The 22,364-nt window shown below is 38.5% G+C and overlaps 1 protein-coding gene across 2 annotated transcripts in view; it reads left to right on the forward strand.

Moving 5' to 3' along the window:
• DIS3L2 (DIS3 like 3'-5' exoribonuclease 2) overlaps positions 1-22,364 on the forward strand; it is a 375,419-nt gene that overhangs the window by 185,210 nt on the left and 167,845 nt on the right. For both annotated transcript variants that reach the window (XM_063713123.1, XM_024243284.3), the window contains exon 9: positions 19,793-19,966. In XM_063713123.1, coding sequence (XP_063569193.1) covers positions 19,793-19,966 — 174 coding nt within the window. The remainder of the gene's footprint in view (positions 1-19,792; positions 19,967-22,364) is intronic.

The following is a 22,364-nucleotide window of genomic DNA, read 5'->3' on the forward strand; positions in this document are numbered from 1 at the left end:
GTATTCATATTGAAAGAAAAGCAGTAAGTTTTAGCTATGTTGTTAAGTGTCTTTTATAGATGACGTCTGGTTTATGTTTCACAGGAAATGACTATAAAGGTATACAATCTAGAAAAGAGCTTGTTGATTTACTTTTAGTCTACTTTAATGACTTGCTTGTTGGTCATCTAACTTGTACAGGATGTACCCTCCTGGGAATGTCCTATGGTTAGGAGAGTCAGCACTGAATGGATGGCTACAATGTGCTGCTTTTATCAGGTTAATTCTATACTTAGCTTGTTATGCCTAGCAAAATAAGCCAAATCAAATGTGTGTGTCATATATGAGAGTGTTTCATATGTAAGAAACACTAGCCTGTGCCACTTTTTCAGTTTTATGAAGATTGGTGTGATTTAAATGATCTCATAGCTACTTAGGAACAGTTGTACTTTCTTTCTTTCCTCTCAAGTGGTGTGATTGCAATGTCATCATTTTTAAGCCTAACTCATTATCCAAAAGTGATGTCAACCCCTTGAGCCCTAAATAGTCCTTCTTACAAGCTTGCCAGTTTCTCACCATCAAATCAAAAGGCCCAGTAACGGTTGTGCCACCTGGTCCTGTTGATTGTGCAGCTACACTCTGTTTGGCAGTAAAAGAGGAAGACTTTCACATCAAACCAGGAAATCCAGCCTTGTTTTTTATCTGCCTTTCTGTCGTATCCCATTGTGTGTGCTTGATTGGACTACTTCCTTAGTTTTCAAGTTTCAAGGGTGTAGTCAGGAAATCTTCATAGTATGAGTTTCTCTTATTACTTTCATGGCCTTATAGGTCTTTTTTAATTTTTTTTTTTTATAGCTGAGCCATTACTTCATCAGGAACCCTTTTCTTGAAGGTAAAATACAACAAAAAGGGAGTCAGGTCTTTGAAGCCTCAAGCACATTTGCTGGGTTTAAAGAAATAATATTTAAAAATGATAGTCACATATTAATCATGTAATTTTCAAAATAAAAAATGAAGATAATCATATTTAGATGGAAACATCATGCTTTTTCTCTACCTTCTTAATATAAGGATATAAAAATTGTCATTTATGGAAATATGCCTTTTAAAATCTTTGTGAAGAAGAGAAAATTTATTTTAAGAAATAAAACATGGTAGGTTTTCCTGATGAATTTCTCAAATGACGTCTGTTGTATGAGGGGTGAGGGCTGCAGCTGTTGAGTATGTTGGTGGTCGCCTTGCCATTTTGTTCTGGTTATCTGTTACTGATCTTTAAGAACTGAGGTCACTTTTTCTTAATCAGTACATGCTGTGCTATGACTGCCTAGGTTTCCTCCCTTATCTTTGCCAGGCTTTGACCAGGAGTGTGACGGTAATACCTGCTGTGGGTGCGAAAGTGTTATGGTTAGCTTCCACATAAACTATCCCTAAAAATCAAGTTTAGCTTGATTTTTCTTCCTTCTGAATTTCTTCCCAACTCCTATACCTCTCTCCTTAAAAGTATTGGACTTCCTTTGCCTATGTAATTGCTTCTAATTATTCAAGTTCAAAGTCATTTACCTCTTCTGTAGTTAACGTTTAGTTCACCAGACAGGTTTTGATCCAACTATGTGTAAAGTACTATGCTATATTATCTGAGAAATACAATGGTAAACAAGCTATGGATTCGTTATTTAAGGAACTTATAGTCTAACGCAAAAGGATTTTTGCATGTATATATCATAGGGATAATTTGATTCTAAGAAGTGGAAGCCCACTTGAACTAATTTAAATAAAAGTAGAGATTAATATAAGAAGCTGGTGATTCTTTTAAAAACCAGAGCAGGAAATGGAGGAAGTCTCATGAGAAAATCAGAACTGACAAGGCCACAAAGGAACCACAGCTTCTCTTTCACCCCTGTGACTAGCCCAGCCACCACACAGTATCTTTTCTTTACCCCTTTTTGCACATGAGCTGTGTTATTCTGCTTCTCTCTGCACAGTAGTCTTCTGCCTGCACAACAGCACACGTGGCCCCAAAATGGCACTGCCAGTCCTATGGCAGTTACGTACTAAAGTCTAGATCATAATGCATAATTTCTGTGGTGGAAAATCTTACTGGTCTAGCTTGAGGCAGGTGTTTTCCCTCGTCAGTAGTTTCAAGCAGAGGTGGGGGGTCCAGAGTCCCATCCACGACTCACACCCAATTTGCAGCACTGTGGGACTCTCTGGGAAAGAGCGTGGATAAAACAGATGGCTTGAATGGCTTATCTCTTTGAGTTCTACCTATAGTACAAAACAGAATGTTCTAAGTTCTTCCATAGAATAAAACAATTTGGGGGAATTTAGAGGAGGTAGGTGAAGGGGGAAATCCAGGATCATTTCTTACAGGACAGAGGCCTCTTTGCTAAAAGATCACTCTGACTGAGAGTAAAGAATAGATGAGAAGGGACATGCCTAGCAGCAGGAGGTCATAATACACTATTGCAGTAAGACAGATGAGATGGGAGAACCTGAAATAAAGGGTTGCAATGGAGGAAACAAAAGAAATGAAAAGATTCAGGGGAGATTAAGAAGGTAAATTCTCCCAGATGTGATGACTAATTAGAAATAGGGCATGAGGGAGAAGGATGGAATCTTGGATGAACTTTCAGGGCTCTGACTAGGGGCAGTGGGTGGATGCTGATGGCATTTAACCACAATTTACTGGGAGCCATCTCAGTTCCTTCTGTGGTCTTCACTATCAGAAATCAAACTTGCCATTTCCCAAACTGAGTGTGTATGTTCATAGTTCCAAACTTTTGCACATTACACTTCCTTTCCTAACAGTGGCTTTCTCCTTTCTCTAGTGTTTGCTTGGTGAAATACTCAACTTTTAAACTCAACTCAGTTGTCCACTCAAAAAATGTTCCTTGACTCACAGGCCTCCCTTCTGGTGCTCCCATAGCTTCTGTCAGTACTATTATTATAGCTCTCATCTGTTTGGATTGCAATTGCTTGTTTGTTTTACTTGGCCATGAGCTCCTTTAGGACAAGGACACTTGGTGAACATTTGCTAGCTGGTCAGATGAGTAGATGGAAATGGATTGATGACCCCAACGTCTTGAGCCAGGTTGACTAGGAAGATGTTGCACCATGAGTCAAGCTAGAAAACACACAAGGAGTAATTTGGAACAGAAAATGATGAGAACTAAGGTTCTATGACTTCAAAGTCCATGCTTGACAATGGCATACAACAAGTATAAAAACTCAGGTGGAGAACGCCAAATTGAGAAGGCACAGATATTTAACAGAAAGATTGAATAGAATGCACACATTAATAGAATATATGATGTTAGTAGCTTTGGAAGGATCCTTAGGTAGGACACAGAGCTTGGCCTCCCCTTTGCTGTAAGCATTGCTTCTCTGACACCCTAGTGCTGCCTTGGGGCCACCATGTAGGGGCAGCTCAAAGAGTATTACAACATTGGAGACTTCCAGTTGTTATAAAGTTATTTTCTATCTTGTTCTTAGAATTGTCATGAGAGATCTCGGTCGAAGCTTGTTCACCTCTCTATACATCACATCTCCCACATTTTTATGAATCTTAGTTCTATAATGCTATCAAAACCCAGGTGAACCCTTGCTAGCTTTTAGGGATCACTGTTTTTTGTTACACATTGCAACATATTTAGTACCTTTTATATTTAGTACTAGACTCTAGTCCAGGATAATTAAAAAGCCACATTGGCTTCTTCGCTGGAATGATCTGCAATTACATAATCAGATTTACAGTTTTAAGAGCTTCCCAACCTCTTAAATCATCTTTCCCTTTAGAAACTCTTGCAGTGGAATTCATGCCTATATTTTCTCAGACCTTTGGGAAATCTGGTATCCTAAGTCTAGGGTTTACAGTTCCAGCTTCTCTTTCCAGGATGTCTTGAGCGTAGAGATAGCATGGTCACTTTCTCCCAGATTTGTCATGGTTTCTTCTTGAATATTTAAGGGTAAATCTTGAATAAAATGGGAACGTTTTACAGCAGCTACTGTGAGGAACTTAATAGTGTTTCTTGGCAACACTGAAGGCTAGCTGAAGATATGTGACATGAACCGACCTAGAGCAAATTGACATATTTATATTATTTTATCAAGCAAAGTCTGGTGGTTTTGAGGGGTGGAGGAGGAGGAGGAAAAATGAATAGGTCATTACAGGCTGAGAAGTTCTTGGTTGAACATGGGATTGCCTAGGCTTAATGGGAGGCTGTGGAAATGAGAAACAGAGAATGGGTCACAGTGCTGCTGGCTTTAATGAGTGTGAAGGACAGCAGTTTCCATTGGAGCGCATAACGGAGTGAGGTGAAAGCAGAGGAAGGGAAATTCTGATCTTAGAGGACTGTGGTAGAGATGGGAAGTAGGGGGTGGAGGTCTGTTCTGGTATCGCCTTTGTCTCCTAGCTTTGCACCTTATGGTTGTTGTTAGCCAGTCAGCAATATTTATTGACCCATGGAAGCAAATACTTTTACATTCCATTCAGTTTTGATAGATACTCAGTTTCTTACAGGGTAGATAGGAATTGAAGAGGTGGTCATTAAATTACATTAAATACATTGAATTGTAATTAGTAGGAAAATTAAACCATGACTAGATTGATAGAAACAACAAACAGAAGAAATTACTTTGTTTCATTGAAGCATAGGCTCCAAGATTAGCAAACTGAAAAATAACTGTATCCAATCTTTCCCTTTGCAAAAGGAATATTTCACCTTTTTGAGAGCATGTTCTTTAAAGATAGCTCTGAGGGAGAAACCAAGTTATATAATGCTATGGACTCGCATTACCAAATCTATAGAGTTTGTACGTTCTTTTCAGGGGTTATGGACCTGGCGGGCTAGGAGGCAAAAAGCCAATCAGGCTGAGTGGGGGGCTCTTTTTTTGTGACTGTTGGGCTCCACCTGGTGGCCTGTAAGGATCAGCTTTGGAAAAAGCTGTGTCTTCAACACAGAAAATCCTGGTCAAGGCAGAGCAAAAGTTAAAGGAATGGAGGAGAATGATCCTGATCCAGGCTTAGGTTACCAAATTGTTCCTTTCCTTGATGAGCACTGCATGCAGTTTTGGCACTTCTTCCAAAGTCGCCATCTTCAACTGCAATTTCTAGTGCACCTTCTTGAAAATATTACGATGTTAGAGGACCTTAGATAACCATCAACCTCCTCTTATACTCATTAAATCCTTTCAGCTTCCTCTTTGCTTTCTTCATATCAACACCAATTCACTCTTAAATTTCAAGACCTTTTCTTAAATAACTCAGTATTGTTGACTCTTACTTCTTTTCTCCATGCTTTTATCTATTTTCACTGATTAAAAACACCGTTCCTGAGGTCCCTATTCCTTAAGTGCTACTTTCTGCTATGTTATAGTACTGAGCCATAAGAAGCGAAAATAACTCGTTCTCTCTCCTGATTATAGAAAATAATACATAAAATATACAGCCAAAGACAAGTGTATTTGCCACACTTTGTTTTTACTTTGTATTGTTGGAGGTTTGGGCCCTCGGTGTAGTTGATGTTTGGTTGTTCCCCACTTGTACATTCTCAGGGCTGTGATGCCATTATATCTGTTTGCATGGAGTTTCCAACATTGGACCAACACGTATGAGAGCATGTATTTAAGAGTAGTAATATGATAGTGGTAATCACTGCAAGAGTGCATGACTGTCTTCTAAATATCGTCTAGTTGTAAGTCTAGGAGTTTATAAGAGTATTTAGTAGAGGAAAGATGATGAATGGCTGAGAACACTAATCTTGACTATTTAGTGTTCCTGTTTTCTTTAAGGCAAAGAGGCCAATTTGAAGGACTTTCTTGTTATATTTTTTTCTGTCTGTAGCTGGTCCCTTCCCTCAGTACATTTTTAATGGGCATATCACCCAGGATAGTAGATCTGATGCTTATTTATATAGAATGTTTATATGTCTCCCAAGGCCCCCACCTATCATATGTAGGAAGTTGGGAATATTGTTTCAGTGCCGTTCAGATTAATTTTACAGTAGGACTCAGTTGGAATGTCATTCGTTGTGAATGGGAGCAGTATTCATAGAGAAGCTCTAGTGAAGAAAAATTGAAGTTATCATTATAAATAACTCTATGGAGGAAAACTTTCTCTTTTACAACTATTATTGAAATATCAAATTAACAAACATTTCTAAATTTTATTTTTTCCAAATACATACATATTGAATATTTACTGTTAAATTTATTCAAATGTGTACTATAGAAAATGAAAATTTCCCAGAGTTTCATCCCCGGAAATGATCACTATTAAGGTTTTGGTATACATTTGACTAAAATATTGTTTTTAAAATATTTATCAACTTTAATTACAAAGCATATTTCACAGGAAAAAGAATATATGTAACACTTCTATAATTTTTGAAACCTAATACTAAAACCAACCCATGAACTCATGAACCAGATTAAGAAATATAACATCACCAATACTGTTCAGGTTTCCTGTCTGTTCTCCTGTATCCCAAACCATAATTTTTTCCCCAGAGGTGACCACTATCTCAAATATACTAATGAAAATGTATTTAAAAAAATAATTTACCCATATTTATAACCCTAAATGTCATTTTGTTTTGCTTATTTTTGAACCTTATACAAAATACCGTGTTATATATATTCTTCTATCACTTGCCTTTTTTCATTTAACATGTTTCTAAAATATACTCACATATTTCACTCATTTTAATCCATAATATTTCCATTTTCTGAAATATACCATAATTTAGCAATGTACATTTGGGTTGAACAGAGAATTTTGCTCCTGCAAACATCCAGTGCTCATTAACTAAAGTTTTTCTAGACTCTACTTAAAAAGGAAATTACTGAATCATACATAGGTACATGTTTAACTTTACAACTTTCTAGCCAAACCATTCCCAAAGTGATTGTACCCATTTTTAGTCCTACCAGCAGTGTGTATGCAGTTCCATTGCTCCACATTCTTATTAACACTTGTTAGACTCATTTTTGCCAGCCAGGTGGGTAAAAATAGTGATAATTGTTGGGTGATTTTTGTTATTTTTTTCCTAATTACTGATGAGGTTGAACATCTTTTCATATACTCATGGTCACGTTTCCTCTTCTAGACAGTGTTTTCATGTTTTTACCCATTTATTTTTAACAGTTAATTATTTATTTAGATAATTTTGATTACAGAAATTGCAAAAATGGAACAGAGAGTTCCTGTATATCTTTTAACCTATCTTCTCCTTATGTTAACATCTTACATGACCATGGAATACTTATCAGAAGTAAGCAATTAATCTTGGTACAATACCATTAAAGTATAGGTCTTACTCAGATTTTATCACTATTTCCACTAACGTTCTCTTTCAGTTCCAGAATCTGGGTCCAGAATCCCATAATACAGTTAGCTGTGTCTCTGTAGTCTCTCCAGTTTGTGACATTTCTTACTCTTTACTTGTCCTTCATGAACTTTACTCTTGTACTGGCCAGTGATTTTGTAGAATGTTTCTCAGTTTGTGTTTGTCTAATGTTCTCTCATGATTAGATCGAGATTAGGCATTATTGGGAAAGATACCACAGAGGTGATGTGCATCTTATTGGGGGCACATAATGTCAGTAAGTAATACTGGTGATGTTCACCTGGATCACCTGGTTAAGGAAGCATCTGCCATGATTCCTAACTTACTACTTTTTTCCCTTGTAATTATTATACTGTATTTTTGGAAAGATTTTTGAGTCTGTGTAATATTCTGTTTCTGCTTAATTTCACCCATTCATTTTAGCATACATTGGTGCTTTTACCCATTTTTAATTGGGCTGTTTGTCATTTGATTTTTTTGGAGTTAAAAAACACATATTCCAGAAAGTAATCTTTTTAGCAGTCACTGATATGGAAATTATCTTCTCTCCAGTTTGTGAGTTGTCTTTTCGTGTTATTAATGGTATCTTCTGAAGAATAGATGTTTGAAGTTGTCTTTTCTGTTTGCTGCTGATATGTAGAATTACAGTTAATTTTTATACAATATCCTATATCCAGCCATCTTGCTATATCCCCTTATTCATTTCAGTACTTCAGATGTAATTTCCTTTGGCTCTTCTATGTAGATAATCACATCATTGGTAAGTAATGAGAGATTTATTTCTTCCATTCTAATCTGTATGACTTTTATTTCTTTTTCTTATCTTGAATTGGCAACTCACAATTGGAGAGGAGGTATTTTCCACACAGTAACTGATGAAAGTTCAGTTTTGAATAAAAGCAATAGTAGCAGGCATTTTTTTTTCCTGATTTTTTGATGTGTTAATAAGTTTGCTAATGTGGCAGCTAATTATGGTAGGACTGGATAATTTACTGAAGTACTTATCTTTGAGTTTTATTTGTTTTTTGCCATCCTCAGTTTTCTTAGCTTTCCTTTGGCATTTCAAGGAAGAATAGTATGCCTCTCTAATAGGTTCAAAGCATTAATTTGTTTATTTACATATTCAGTCACCAACATGTGTTGGACACCAAAGGCATACAAGTCTCAGTGGTACACAGAAATAAAGAAATGTTTATTCTTTTTATGGATGATCCCCCCTATCTATTGATAAGGAAGAGGCATACCTAAAGCACCATGACACAGCTAGAAAGTGGCACATGCAAGAAAGAGGATATAACCAAAGGATAGGGACAGTACTAATGAGGCAGATCCACTCTAGGAGACAGGGATGGCTTCCTGGCCTTGCTGCTCTATTCCATGAAGATGAAATGATCTGGGTGTATGCTTTGTGGGCCTAGTTCAACATGGAAGTTATAAAGGGAGCACCTTTAGGATAGAATTATGTTGCCTAAGGAAGGGCCATTTATAGTATTCTTATGCTCTGGAACCCAGCAGTTGCATGTCAGTGTGTAGTGAATACCTCTACAAGATCTATGATGCTAACAGTACTAAGATTTTATTTTTGGTCGTAAGAGCTTTACATTTTCTGTTGCAGACTGAATGGAGGGAAAGGGAAGTTTACTTCTCATGGATGATCTTTTTAAATAGTTTGTAGTAGGATGCTTTTAGCAGCAAATTATAAAAATGCCTGACTCAGAGTGACTTAATTAGAGAAAATTTTATCTCACATAGGGGGAATTCAAAGGTTGTGCAGCTGCAGACCCAGTAAAGTCAGTGACTGGATGATGTTATCAGGTTGTCTTTTGCTGTCCTCAGCAATCCAGTGGTGGTTTCTCTATGGTTGTGAAGATGGCTGCCAGTACAATTAGGCTACCTGCTTTCTTGATGACATGTGACACAAAAAGGGAGACCCTGTCTGCCAACAATGCTATTGACTACAGTCACCAGGGGAGGCCATACACTGAATTTATTAGAATAATTAGTATCTGTCATTGGAGCTGAAGGTGAGATGTGTTTCCTGTATGAAAACTAGATTTTTATGAGGAAGGAGCAAGACAGAAATGAATGTTGGGTAGCAAACCAATATTGGGCACTCTAGTTTTTGTTATAATTATTTTTTGTATAATTTTTAAATTAAAAAACCTCCAACTTTGTGATATTAAAGGAAGCTTAGAAAATAGATTAAAAAGTCACTCAGAATCCTCTCTCAAATAATTAACACCATTTGTCCCTTTCAGCATTTTCATAAATGTTTTTACATAGTTAAATTATACTCTACATACATCTTCGAAATTCTTTTTCTGAAATACATAAAAAATTGAAAAATATGACATGGTTTAGTTTATCATTTATCTGTTGCTTGACATATAAATTACTTTTACTCCTTTTCTGCTCCAAGATTTTAAAAATAAACTTAATTTTAATTAATTAATTAATAAATAGGAATGGGGTCTTGCTGTGTTGTCCAAACAGGTCTCGAACTCCTGGGCTTAAGTGATCCTCCCACCTCAGCCTCCCAAAGTGCTGGGATTACAGGCGTGAGCGACCATGTCTGGCCCATAAAAATAAACTTTATTTTTCAGAACAGATTTAGATTTACAGAAAATTGTCAAGATAGTACAGTTCTCACCTGCCCCTTCTCTCCTCCTCCAAAACTAGTTTTTTTCTCTTAACCAATATTGATACATTATTAATGGAAGTCCATACTTTCTTCAAACTTTCTTGTTTTTAAAAATCTAATGTCCTTTATCTGTTCCAGGATCTCATATTACATTTAGTTGTCTTGTCTCTTTAGATTCCTCTTGACTATGAGAGCTTCTAAGTTATTTTTGAAGGACATATTTTAATGCAGAATAGGATGAAATGTGGTTTTTAAGAGAATCACCAGATATTTTGACATAACATTGAATCATAGTTGTCCTAAAGCAGCTGTTATCTTTTCAGACAGTAAGCAGAAGACAGAAACTACTTAGAAAGTTGTAACATTTGAACTACATTACATAAAAGGGAAAGTTACTTTCATGATTCATTTTAAATAGAATTTACAATGAAATTAAATTTAAACTATAAAAATAAACCCTTCTGAAAGACAAATACACAATGTAAAAGTCAGTTCCCTAGTAGAATTTGGCTTTGTTTATATACCAAAGAATTCTGGTTTTCAAGGTGACAGAAGAGTTCATGATTAAGTAGACAGGATAGGATTCTCTTCTCTTCTCTTCTCTTCTCTTCTCTTCTCTTCTCTTCTCTTCTCTTCTCTTCTCTTCTCTTCTCTTCTCTTCTCTTCTCTTCTCTTCTCTTCTCTTCTCTCCTCTCCTCTCTTCTCTTCTCTTCTCTTCTCTTCTCTTCTCTTCTCTTCTCTTCTCTTCTCTTCTCTTCTCTTCTCTCTTCTCCCCTCTCCTCCCCTCCCCTCCCCTCCTTTCTCATCTCCTCTCCTCTCCTCTCCTCTCCTCTCCTCTCCTCTCCTCTCCTCTCCTCTCCTCTCCTCTCCTCTCCTCTCCTCTCCTCTCTTCTCTTCTCCCGTCCCCTCCCCTCCCCTCTCCTCCCCTCCCCTCTTTTCTTTTGACAGAGTCTCACTCTGTCGCCAGGCTGGAGTACAGTGGTTGGATCTCGGCTCACTGCAACCTCTGCTTCATGGGTTCAAGCGATTCTCCTGCCTCAGTCTCCCAAGTAGCTGAGATTACAGGCGCGCGCCACCACGCCCAGCTATTTTTGTATTTTTGGTAGAGACGGGGTTTCACCATGTTGGCCAGTATAGTCTTGATCTCTTGACTTCATGATCCGCCCGCCTTGGCCTCCCAAAGTGCTGGGATTACAGGTGTGAGCCACCGCGCCCGGTCAAGATAGGATTCTTTCTAGGGCATCTAAGGCCCCCAAAGCATGAGCTCTTTCAGCATGCTGATCTGTTAGATTTTTATCTGCCATAAGCTGTCCAGTCTATGCTGCTGTAAAATAGATCTCCAATGAAAGTCCATAATAAATTTATTTAAATAAGGAACTTGAGAAATGTTCTCTGGAACTCGTAAAATAAATGTTAATTACTACTAACAGGAACTTGGAGTCATTGATCACATTTGGAAACCATAACTAAAATATAATTTTGTCTTTATGAGCCATGTTGTAATTTGAGTAAACAAATTGAGACTCTTTGGACTCAGAGTATAACCTGGTAAAATATTGTGTCAGAACTTTATAAAGCTCCAAAAAAGATGAAAAATTTTTTTTTCTCCTTAATTTTCTAAAGGTCCAATAACTGGTATGACAGGACTGTTTTAACAACTAATATCAGGTCCATCACTTCACTTGCTTCCTTTTGTCCTCCCTCCTCCTCACCCTCCCACCACTCCATTCATGGATCTAGTGCTCAGTGCCAGTCTTTGTGGAGGAATTTCTCCATCTCTTGGTACACCTCAGTTCATCACTTAGCAGTTTTTCAGAAAGGGCTTATGAGAACTATATTCCCTGAGTTCTTGTATTTAGAAATCTTTATCTTTGAAATCCAGTAACTCCACTAGAATATATTTCATTGGTGATTTTCTGTAATTTTCTTTTCTGAGACTTACCCTTTCTGTAAACCTAAATTTTCTTTATTTCAGAAAAGTTTTCTTAATGATCTTGGAAAATGTTTCCTTTTCTTCATCTCTAGCTCCTTCCTTCAGTTATGCCGAAGGAAGGATCTAGAGATGAGGAATAGAAAATGTTTTCTGGCCAGGCGTGGTGGCTCACGCCTGTAATCCCAGCACTTTGGGAGGCCGAGGCGGGAGGATCACGAGGTCAGGAGATCGAGACTGTCCTGGCTAACATGGTGAAACCCCGTCTCTACTAAAAATACAAAAAATTAGCCGGGTGTTGTGGCAGGTGCCTGTAGTCCCAGCTATTCGGGAGGCTGAGGCAGGAGAATGGTGTGAACCCGGGAGGTGGAGCTTGCAGTGAGCCGAGATCGCGCCCCTGCACTCCAGCCTGGGTGACAGAGTGAGACTCCATCTAAAAAAAAAAAAAAAATGTTCTCTATTCCAAAGAATCTTAGAAAATGTTTTCTATTCCTCATCTCTAGCTCTGTATTTCAAGGATGCCTGGAACTCCTTGGTCTGCCTTTCACATCTGTCTGTTTTCTTTGTTATCTTTTTAAACTCTACTTGCCCAGTTTCATTTTCCTCACTTTTCTCAAGATTTTACTCTATGATCCTTATGGCTTTCAAATAGTGTCAGTTCTTCATTAGGTACTTCCAGTATGACTTTCATTTTCTGTGATAGTTTTATCGTTCTTTTCTACTTATTTCCTGAGGTCTAAAAACCTAGTTTTTGTTTCCTTTCATGACTTATTTATTCCTTATGCACTTGCATCTTTGCTTCAAGCTCTTGTTTTATAAAGCTTATATTTTTGGGAGTTCTTGAGAGTATCTTTGGTCATTTCTGTGGTTATATGCTTATAGAGATTGTTTTGTCCTTCTGCCATTTCTTTTTCTTGCTCCCTTTTTTCCTTTTAAATGTGGGTTTTTTTTTTTTTAATAGAATGCTACTCTCCCTCCCTGAAATCTTTAAATAGTGAGTTCTTCCTGGACTTTAGTATTATATTTTAAAAACTGGACATTATAAAATGCCTTTTGTCTAAGTTTTTAGTCCCTTTCTATTTTAGGCATAAGACAATCATTTTGGGCCATATTGTATCCTGGAGGATAGCATTCTAACTTCACTCACTCTTAACTTCAAGGCGAGAATAGTATGGTCACTGTGTTCTAGGTCAGCCTCACAAACACTGAGACTCCCACCACATAGAAGAATTTGTTTCTTTTCGTATTAGTGTAGTTCTGTAATAAACTGTATGTGAGATATCTCATTTTTATACTTCTCCCAGAAGCTATGTATGCTATCTAATTAATGGATGGTTAGTTATTTTATGTAACTTTTAATACTATTAGGTAGAATCAGAAGAAACTGTGTTTTATATGTTAATAAATGGTCAAATATTGGCATTTTCTATGCCTCAAAATAATATATTATTAACTTCTTTATATTATTATTGCCATTCTTGAATTATTACTTCTGAGTAACCTCTCAGTTGGCTTGAGTTGCACATAAGTTTTTTTTGGAAGGAAAGTACATAGCATATTTTCTGCCTTTTAATATCAGTCAGGGTTCTTGTAGTCTTAGATTCCAATTCAGAGGAATCATAATTATGTCCCCAGAGGTACTAAAACCTTTCAACTGTAGAGATGAGCATTATGTAGGCAAAACTAAATATTTTATGTGTGGGTCTTAAGTGTGATATTGAAAGGCCTGACTCCTTCCTTGCATTCTTTCTTCCCAAACCATGTACACTGCCTGTAGGATGCTAAATCAGAGCACCAATGCATCCTGGAGGATGGCACTCCCCCCTCACAACTGATGCCTCCTGGTTAGTCCAACAGCTTAGTAGTCAGATCATTACATCATGCCAGTCAGTGAAATGTATGGGCTTTACTTCTTCCAAAAGGTGAAGTCCTTAATTACAAACAATGTTGAGTGCGATAATAGCTTAAAAGATATTTCGTAAATCTGAGGATTGTGGTGTTTACATAAGCAATATAGGTAGAAGAAATGCAGATAGCAAACCTAGAGTAAGTGTCTCTTTTAGTGGAGGAATTACTGCCTTTCCCATCCTAAAAGAGCTCAGTGGATGCGATCTGATGTGAAGTAGTTGGGGGGCGGGGTCCTCCTGGCATGGCTGTGTATCAGGTGCTCAGAGTTGGTTGCTGCTGCTGGCAAGCTAGCATCCTGCAAGAATGGTATTCAGGTCAGCATTAGTGAGAAGTGAATGTTGTGGAGTGCATTTCCTGCTGCCTTGTGCTTTGTTCCTCTGTCCCTTGAGCAAGCACTGCAGTGATGGGGACATACACGGGCGCAGGCCATCCTGCCTCCACAGTGGAAGCCTTTCACTGTGCACTCTCATGGAGCACAAATAGTTATACCCTGTCTGGACTCATTTCAGTGGGCCCATTTCATCCACATGTCTTTTCCCTAGATGTGCTTGTCACCAGTACTCCAATCTTTCTTCTTTCAGGTCCCTATCCATCTGGCTAAACTTGTAGTCACTGCCTATCAGCATATCAGGTTGTCCTTCCTCAGCTAAAGTGGACCACGGACATATGGCTTGAAGTTCTGCCCACTGGGAGAAAGTTTCTGCTATATTGTCTTTTCAGAGACCATCCCTTACAATGGATTTAGTGCTATCATGTCCATTTATGACTCATGACAATGGAGGGTCAGTTGGAACTAGGCATTCAAGGTACTCAAACCTTTCTGCATCCTCCTTTATATCGCGCGTGTGTATGTGTGTGTTTGTGTGTGTGCATGTGTGTGTTCGGGTTCTCTGAATCTTACTCTCTCTGATTAGTGTCCTGCTTTTCACCTAAGTGACTTAATGAGACCTTAAATTCAATGGTGTAATGATTCATCACCCTTTCAATTTGTTTTTTCTGTCTTAGCCTGGCAGCTACAAGAGATTCAAGATACTTTTTTGATGGACATACTAAGTCCCTGACTTTCAGTCTTAGAAATGAAGAATTTAGAATGAAGAATTTGGAGACGAAGCATGTAATTCTTTGTTTCTCCCCCTTTTTCTGGCTCTCGAAGCTTCTCACTGTTTCTGTGAGCCCTTTGATATCCTTTCAAGAAATTTTTTTTTTCTTTTCCAAACAGCACTGGTCTTTTGTGCTTACAACAAGAACCCAGACAGACAGTTAAAGACATTGATATTAGGAGACGAATGTAGGAAACAGAACCTCAGGGACCTGTGAGAATAATAAATGAGTTAGATGGGTTGGAAGTAACTCAGGTTCCATTAATTTTCAGAATACAAAATAATTTTTAAAATTACTAATTATTACCTGTCATCACCAGAATAAAGCTGTTTTTAAGCTAAACAACATTGTTATAAGTATTCATCTTGTACTCACAGTGTTGAATTCCTGTGTCCTTCAAATTTCAAAGGTTGGGATAATAGGTCCCCCATATCTTCAGTTGGAACTTCATTCTAGTGAACACAGGTAATAATTTAGTCATTTTGAAAATTAATGGGACCTGAGTCTTTAATTGTCTGGGTTCCTGGTTACAAGCAAGAAAAACCAACTCTGGGAAAGGAATTTATTGGGAGGATACTGAAGAGCTCACTGAGCAAAAGACTTGAATGACCTGAAAAGGGATGTGAACTAAGGCAACTCTGGAAAGCCAAGAACAAGAAGCCCAACCATCATCTTTTATCAGGATTAGTTTGGCTATAATGCCAGTTATTCTCTTACCACCACTCTTGCAGGACACCATTTTCTCTGGATGCTGCCGCCACCACTGCTGTCACGAGAAACCATTCTAGCTGTCATGAGTGAACCCTAAGCAGCCTTTTGTCTTTGTATCTCTGTCTTCACAGTCAAAGTCTTGAGTTGAGGCAGAGTTTAAGTCACATACAGTGTACTGGATTTTGGTTCTCACAGAGTGAGAGGAGTCTTGTATAAAGAGAGGCCAGGCATTATGTAGTAGGAAGCTGGTCACTTCTATGGCGGGAATTGTAGTCCTTTGTCCTGCTTGTAGGCAACGTGCAATTCTTCCTTTCCAATTTGTATGCCTCTTCTTTTTCTTGCTTTATGGCATTCACTAGTACCTCCAGTACAGTGTTAAGTAGTATTGGTGAAAATGAACACTTTGTCTTCTTTCTGCTCCAAGGGAAAGCATTTCACTTTTCACCACTAAGTTTTACATTAGCGCTAGGATTCTCATAGAGGCCTTTAACCAAGTTGAAGAAGTTCCTGTTACTCATGTGCTGAGGGCTTTTATCTTAAGTGAACGTTGAAATTTTGTCAAATGCTTTTTCTTCATTTACTGAGATGATGATATGTGTTTGTTTTTTGTTTGTTAATATGTTGTATTGATTGATGTTTCAATGTTGGACAAATCTTGCATTATTTGGTCATGATGTATTACCTTTTTTGTATATTACTGAATTCTATTTGCTAATGACCTTGTAAGAAGTTTTAAATTTTCTTTTTCAATAACTTTGATATACCTTTGTAAGAATTTTAAGTCTATGAGAGGTATTGATCTCATTAATCCTTTGGTTTTGATATCAAGGTACTGCTGTCTTCATTAAACTAGTTGGAAAGTATTCCATCTACCTCTTTATTCTAGAAGAGTTTATGTAGAATTGGCAATAATTCTTTCTTAAATACTTGGTAGAATTCACCAGTGAAGCCATCTGGGTCTGGAGTTTTCTATGTGGGAAGGTTTCAAACTGTGAATTCCGTTTCTTTAATAGATACATTAGATATAATAGATAATAGATATATTAAATAGGAATATTCAAGTATCAGTTTATTTTAATTATCCTAGGCAGTTTGCACCTTTCAAGGAATTTGCTCATTTCATCCAAGATGCTGAATTTATTGTCTTAAAGTCATTCATTATTCCCTTATCCTTTTAATGCTTGTGGGATGTAAAATGGTGTCTCCTCTCTCATTCTTGATATTGGTAATTTGTGTTTTTCTCTCCTTGTTTTTCTTGATCAGTCAGGCTAGAAATTTATCTGTTTTTCTCTTTTCAAAGAATTAGCTTTTGAGCCAGGTGTGGTGGCTCACAGCTGTAATCCCAGCACTTTGGGAGGCCGAGGTGGGCAGGTTGCTTGAGCTCAGGAGTTCGAGTCCCAGCCTGGTGACATGGCAAAACCCCATCTCTACAAAAAATACTAAAGTTAGTTGGGCCTCAGCTGCTCAGGAGGCTGAGGTGGGAGTATTGCTTGAGCCTGGGAAGTCAAGGCTGCAGTGAGCCATGATCGTGCCACTGCACTTCTGCCTGGGTGACAGAGTGAAAACCTGTCTAAAAAATAGAATTAGTTTTTTGTTTTATTGATTTGTTTTCATTATTCATTCTTTTTTTTTTTTTTTTTTTGAGACAGACTCTCACTCTGTTGCCCAGGCTGGAGTGCAGTGGCGTGATCTCGGCTCACCACAACCTCCGCCTCCCGGGTTCAAGCGATTCTCCTGTCTAAGCCTCCGGAGTAGCTGGGACTGCGGGCATGCACCACCACACCCAGCTAATTTTTGTATTTTTAGTGGAGATGGGGTTTCACCATGTTGACCAGGATGGTCTCAATCTCTTGACCTCGTGATCCTCCCACCTCGGCCTCCCAAAGTGCTGGGATTACAGGCATGAGCCACCGCGCCCAGCCTATTTGTTCATTTTCTATTCATTGATTCTTGTTTCTTCATTATTTCTGTCCTTCTTCTTACCTGGAATCTAATTTGTTCTTCAGTTTTTTAACGTAGAAGCTTGATCACAGATTTGACACTTTTATTCCTTTCCGATGTGAGCATTTAATGCTGTAAATTACCCTCCAACCACTATTTTAGCTACTTCTCACAAATGTTGACGTGTTGTGTTTTCATTCAGTTCAAAATTCCCTTCCTCCCTCCCTCCATTCCTTCCTTTCCTGTCTTTTTTGAGATAGCATCTCGCTCTGTTGCCCAGCTTGCAGTGCAGTAATGCCATCTTGGCTCGCTGCAACCTCCATTTCCTGGATTTAAGTGATTCCTTTGCCTCAGCCACCTGAGTAGCTGGAATTACAGGTGTGTGCCACCACACCCAGCTAATTTTTTGTATTTTTAGTAGAAACGGGGTTTCACCATGTTGGCCAGGCTGGTCTCAAACTCCTAGCCTCAAGTGATCCACCCGCCTTGGCCTCCCAAAGTGATGGGATTACAGATGTGAGCCACCGTGCCTGACCCCAGTTCAATTTTTTTTTTTTTTTTTTTTTTTGGGAGACAGAGTCTCACTCTGTCACCAGGTTGGAGTGCACTGGCACAATCTCGGCTCACTGCAACCTCTGACTCTCTGGTTCAAGGGATTCTCCTGCTTCAGCCTCCTGAATAGCTGGGAATATAGGCATGCATCACCACACCCAGCTGATTTTTGTATTTTTGATAGAGATGGGGTTTCACCATGTTGGCCAGGATGGTCTCAATCTCCTGACCTTGTGATCTGCCTGCCTCAGCCTCCCAAAGTGCTAGGATTACAGACGTGAGCCACTGCACTTGGTCCAAAATATTTTCTAATTCTTTTTTTATTTATTCTTTAACCTATGGGTTGTTGGATTTCCACATATTTGGGGATTTTCCAGATTGCTTTCTGTTAATTTTTCTCTCATATTTTTGCTGTCTGGCTTTTTGATGTGTTTTATGGGAGAGACCACCCATTTGTGGAGAAAGTACTCTTCTGAGCCCACATTATATGGGAGGAGCCCACAGGTCAGTCTGCAGGCTGCCGAAATCATAGGCTGGTGGGCGGGTGCACAAGTAGACTGGGCTGGTCTCTCTTGACTAGTGTGAGAAATGGGGCCAGCCCTGCTGCCATCACTGCTGCATTCCAGTGGCAAGTCTGAAGATTGGAATTTGTTAAAAGTCTGCTTATGAGGCAACCACCTCCCCTATTCCTCTTTACCACTGTGCACATAAGAACTCCAGCAGCTAAGCATCTACCCTTATTTAGGAAACAGAACCTTTTTCATAGAAATCAAATAGCCCCAGAGAATGTCCTGATGCCATAGCTAAATTTCTTGCAGGAAGTGCTGAGGGCGGACTCTTGGAGCACCCTGGTAGATAAGTAGACTTGTACAACAGAGGAGATGGCCATTTTTGGTCTCCACAATACCCTCTACAAAGGCAGCCAAGGCCCATAACACATCTCCTGTTGGCTGCCTGTATTCAACGCACAACTTTAGACTTGTGATCTGTATGTGGCATGACAATGCTTATGAGAATAGAGAGCTGTCAATTTGGTAAGGAGTGAGATCTGCCTTCTGAAAGGTGGAACCCTGTTCATAATGTTAGCATTGTCCTGTTAAATGCAATTTTATTTTTAATGGGCCAGTGCCCTAAAATGTGAATGGGTGACTGGTTTACAGATAATTTTAATTTTCTTTTCAGTGGATTTTGTGTTTTCTAACTTCTTTGCAATGAACATATATTACTTTTGTGTTTAGATAAAATATTTTAAAATTTTAAAGATAAGACTGGTAGAGTTGTGAAATAGGAACATCAGAATTAATCTAGTAAGCATTACTTAATGTACAGGCACTCTGAAACTAATGATTTAATAGCACACTGGGTTGATCATAATATCAATTTTGACTTCTCTGTGAAGAACAATTGGAGGGGTCCTAAGAAAAGCCTTCTGGCTCTGTTTCTGAAGTCAGAATGTCAAATTAAAAAAGGTGAAATTACACTGTAGTTACAGATTTAACAGGACAAGAGCATTACTGTGTCTTCTGCTTTCCTCTTGCCCATGATTTGCAGATGATCATGTTTCTACTGGTGGAAGGGCAGGAGATTTTAAACTTTCCCACTACCTTACTTTTAGAGAGGAGACAGGTACCTATGTTCCATTTGTTCGCTAACCCAGTTATTCCATTTCTGTTCTATCCATAGGCAGCTGGCTAAGAGTCTTGGGCAGGCTGGTGAAATTGAGCCTGAAACAGAGGGAATACTAACAGAGTATGGCGTGGATTTCTCTGATTTCTCTTCAGAAGTTCTAGAATGTCTTCCTCAAGGCCTGCCATGGACAATTCCACCAGAGGAGTTCAGCAAGAGAAGGGATTTAAGGTAAGCACCTGAAACCCTTTAAGAATGTATATCTCCCTTTCTGCCTTAACTTTCCTAGGGGCTAGGCTTAGATGTTTTCATCTTTCCACGAACATTCAAGTTCAGTTCAGTTGGGAATAGGTGCTTCTGTACCACAGTTGGCAAATTATGGCCCACAGGCTAAATCTAGCCCGCTACCTGTTTATGTACAACCCATGAGCTAAGAATGGTTTTTACATTTTTAAATGGTTGGAAAAAATTAAAACAAGAATAATGTTTTATGAAAATTATATGAAATTCAGATTTCTGCGACCATAAAGTTGCATTGGAACATGGCCGTGCTTATTCATTATCTATGTTGCTTATGGCTGTTTTTTGCCCTACAATAGCCCAGTTGATTAGTTGCAACCAAGACCATATGGCCTGCAAAGCCAAAAGTAGTCACTGTCAGCCTTTTACAGAAAAAGTTTGCTGACCCCTGTTCTAGACCATTCTAACTTCAAAAGCTACAGTGCCCATCTTCTCATTGCCATAGATCTGGTCAAGTACAGACTGTTATCTAGTGAGAAATGCCTTCCTTTAAATGGGCCTCTTCAGGCATAGAGCAAAGGATTCAAGACTTCTGTACTTGGAGCCTCATTTTAAAGCCTTACTTTTAGGTCTGGAATTTGTTGGAAAGTACTTTTGTGGTATTTTTATAACAACATCTTCTTTGAAGATGTTTCTTCATTGTGGGATGTTAGTTCTTTTCTGATATTTCTCTTCAGAATTTGGTTTCAGTACTGGCATTCATTTTGGATGCCACATGGAGATATTTAGAACCAAGAAACTTTTCATACAACCCACTGAGGCTGTGGAAGGTTTTTGGTAAGGTCATCCCATGTCAAAGTCTTTTCCACCACACTTGCTCGCTTCATGCAGCTGAACTTATGACACCTTCAGCTCTGGGTGCCTGTTACCTGCCTAGTTTGTGAATACTCCCTCTCTGTACCTTCTTACTATTGTGTCTTTTAGTAATTTACTGCCATTTTCTTTTCTTATTGAGGTTAGGCAAGGAAAAGGAGACGATCATTAGTCCCCTTTCCTACTTGTTAGTATCTCTCATAGAACACATATTACATTTGAAGTCAGTTAACCCATATTGCATTCCTGGATTTTCATAATAACCCCTCTATCACTGAACCCCTGCTAGCACATGGGTATGTTATCTCTTCAGGGGGCTCCGAGGTCTTGGGCCCATAACATTAACCTCTCTGAACCTTTGTTTTCTCATATACAAATTGAGGGGTTTGTTTTCTGAGGTCATTTCCTTAATCTAGGAATCTATCTAATGATTTAATGGGAAAAGAATGCTAGAATAAATGGCTGAACCTTATTGTTTAGTAGAATTTAGTGTAGCCATGCTGCAGTATCTATCAACATTTTAAATGTACCTACTCCTGCACCTCAAACTCTACTCAAAGAAGTATACAAAAATACATGTACAAGAATGTTCATTGCTGTCTTGTCATAAAAGTTAAACATTAAAGACACTGCTAATGTCCATTAATAAAGGAATGGTTTGGTAACCTGTGTTGTGTCAATATGATAGTATTCCTTGCAGCTCTGCAAAAAGGAGCTATATCCATGTTGACTTTCCTAAAAGAATGGCTATAATATATTATTAAGTCAAGCAAGTTTCAGAACAATATGAATATGAGCCTATATTTTGTAAAGTAATACAAAAACTACATAAATATACACATATACATATATGTGCATATACGTATACACATCAAAGTATATATGCATAGAAAAAGGCCTGGAAGGAAATAAACTGTTAACAGTGACTACCATGGAGAGTGGATTCAGTGGAGTGGTAAGGCAACAGGGAAGTGAACTTTGACTTCTCATTTTGCATACTGCTATACTATTCAAATTATTATTATTATTTTTAAGACAGCATCTCACTCTATTGCCCAGGCGGGAGTGCAGTGGTGCAGTCATCGTTTGCTGCAGCCTTGAATTCTTGGGCTCAAGTGATCCTCTCCCTTAGCCTCCCAAAGTGCTGGGATTATAAGCATGTGCCACCACACCCGGCTAATTCTTTTATTTTACTTTTGTAGAGATGGGGTCTTGCTATGTTGAGCAGGCTGGTTTTGAACTCCTGGCCTCAAGAGATCTTCCTGCCTTGGCCTCCCAAAGTGTTGGGATTACAGGCATGAGCCACCACACCTGGTCCAAATTTTTTTTAAAGTAACCTGTATAACTTTAAAAAATTATAAATGTGAAAGTCACAAAATAGAAGTATTCCATTTTTTCCAGCCTTTTAGCCTACTGGTAAATACTAAGCACGTTAGTAGTTATGGGGCCCAGTATTGCTGTCACTTCCCCTTTCATGGCTCTGTCTTGCCGTTTATCTGACCTTTATTGCCTTCTG

This window comes from Pongo abelii, chromosome 11 (genome assembly GCF_028885655.2).
Source record: "Pongo abelii isolate AG06213 chromosome 11, NHGRI_mPonAbe1-v2.0_pri, whole genome shotgun sequence".
Lineage (NCBI taxonomy): Eukaryota > Metazoa > Chordata > Mammalia > Primates > Hominidae > Pongo > Pongo abelii.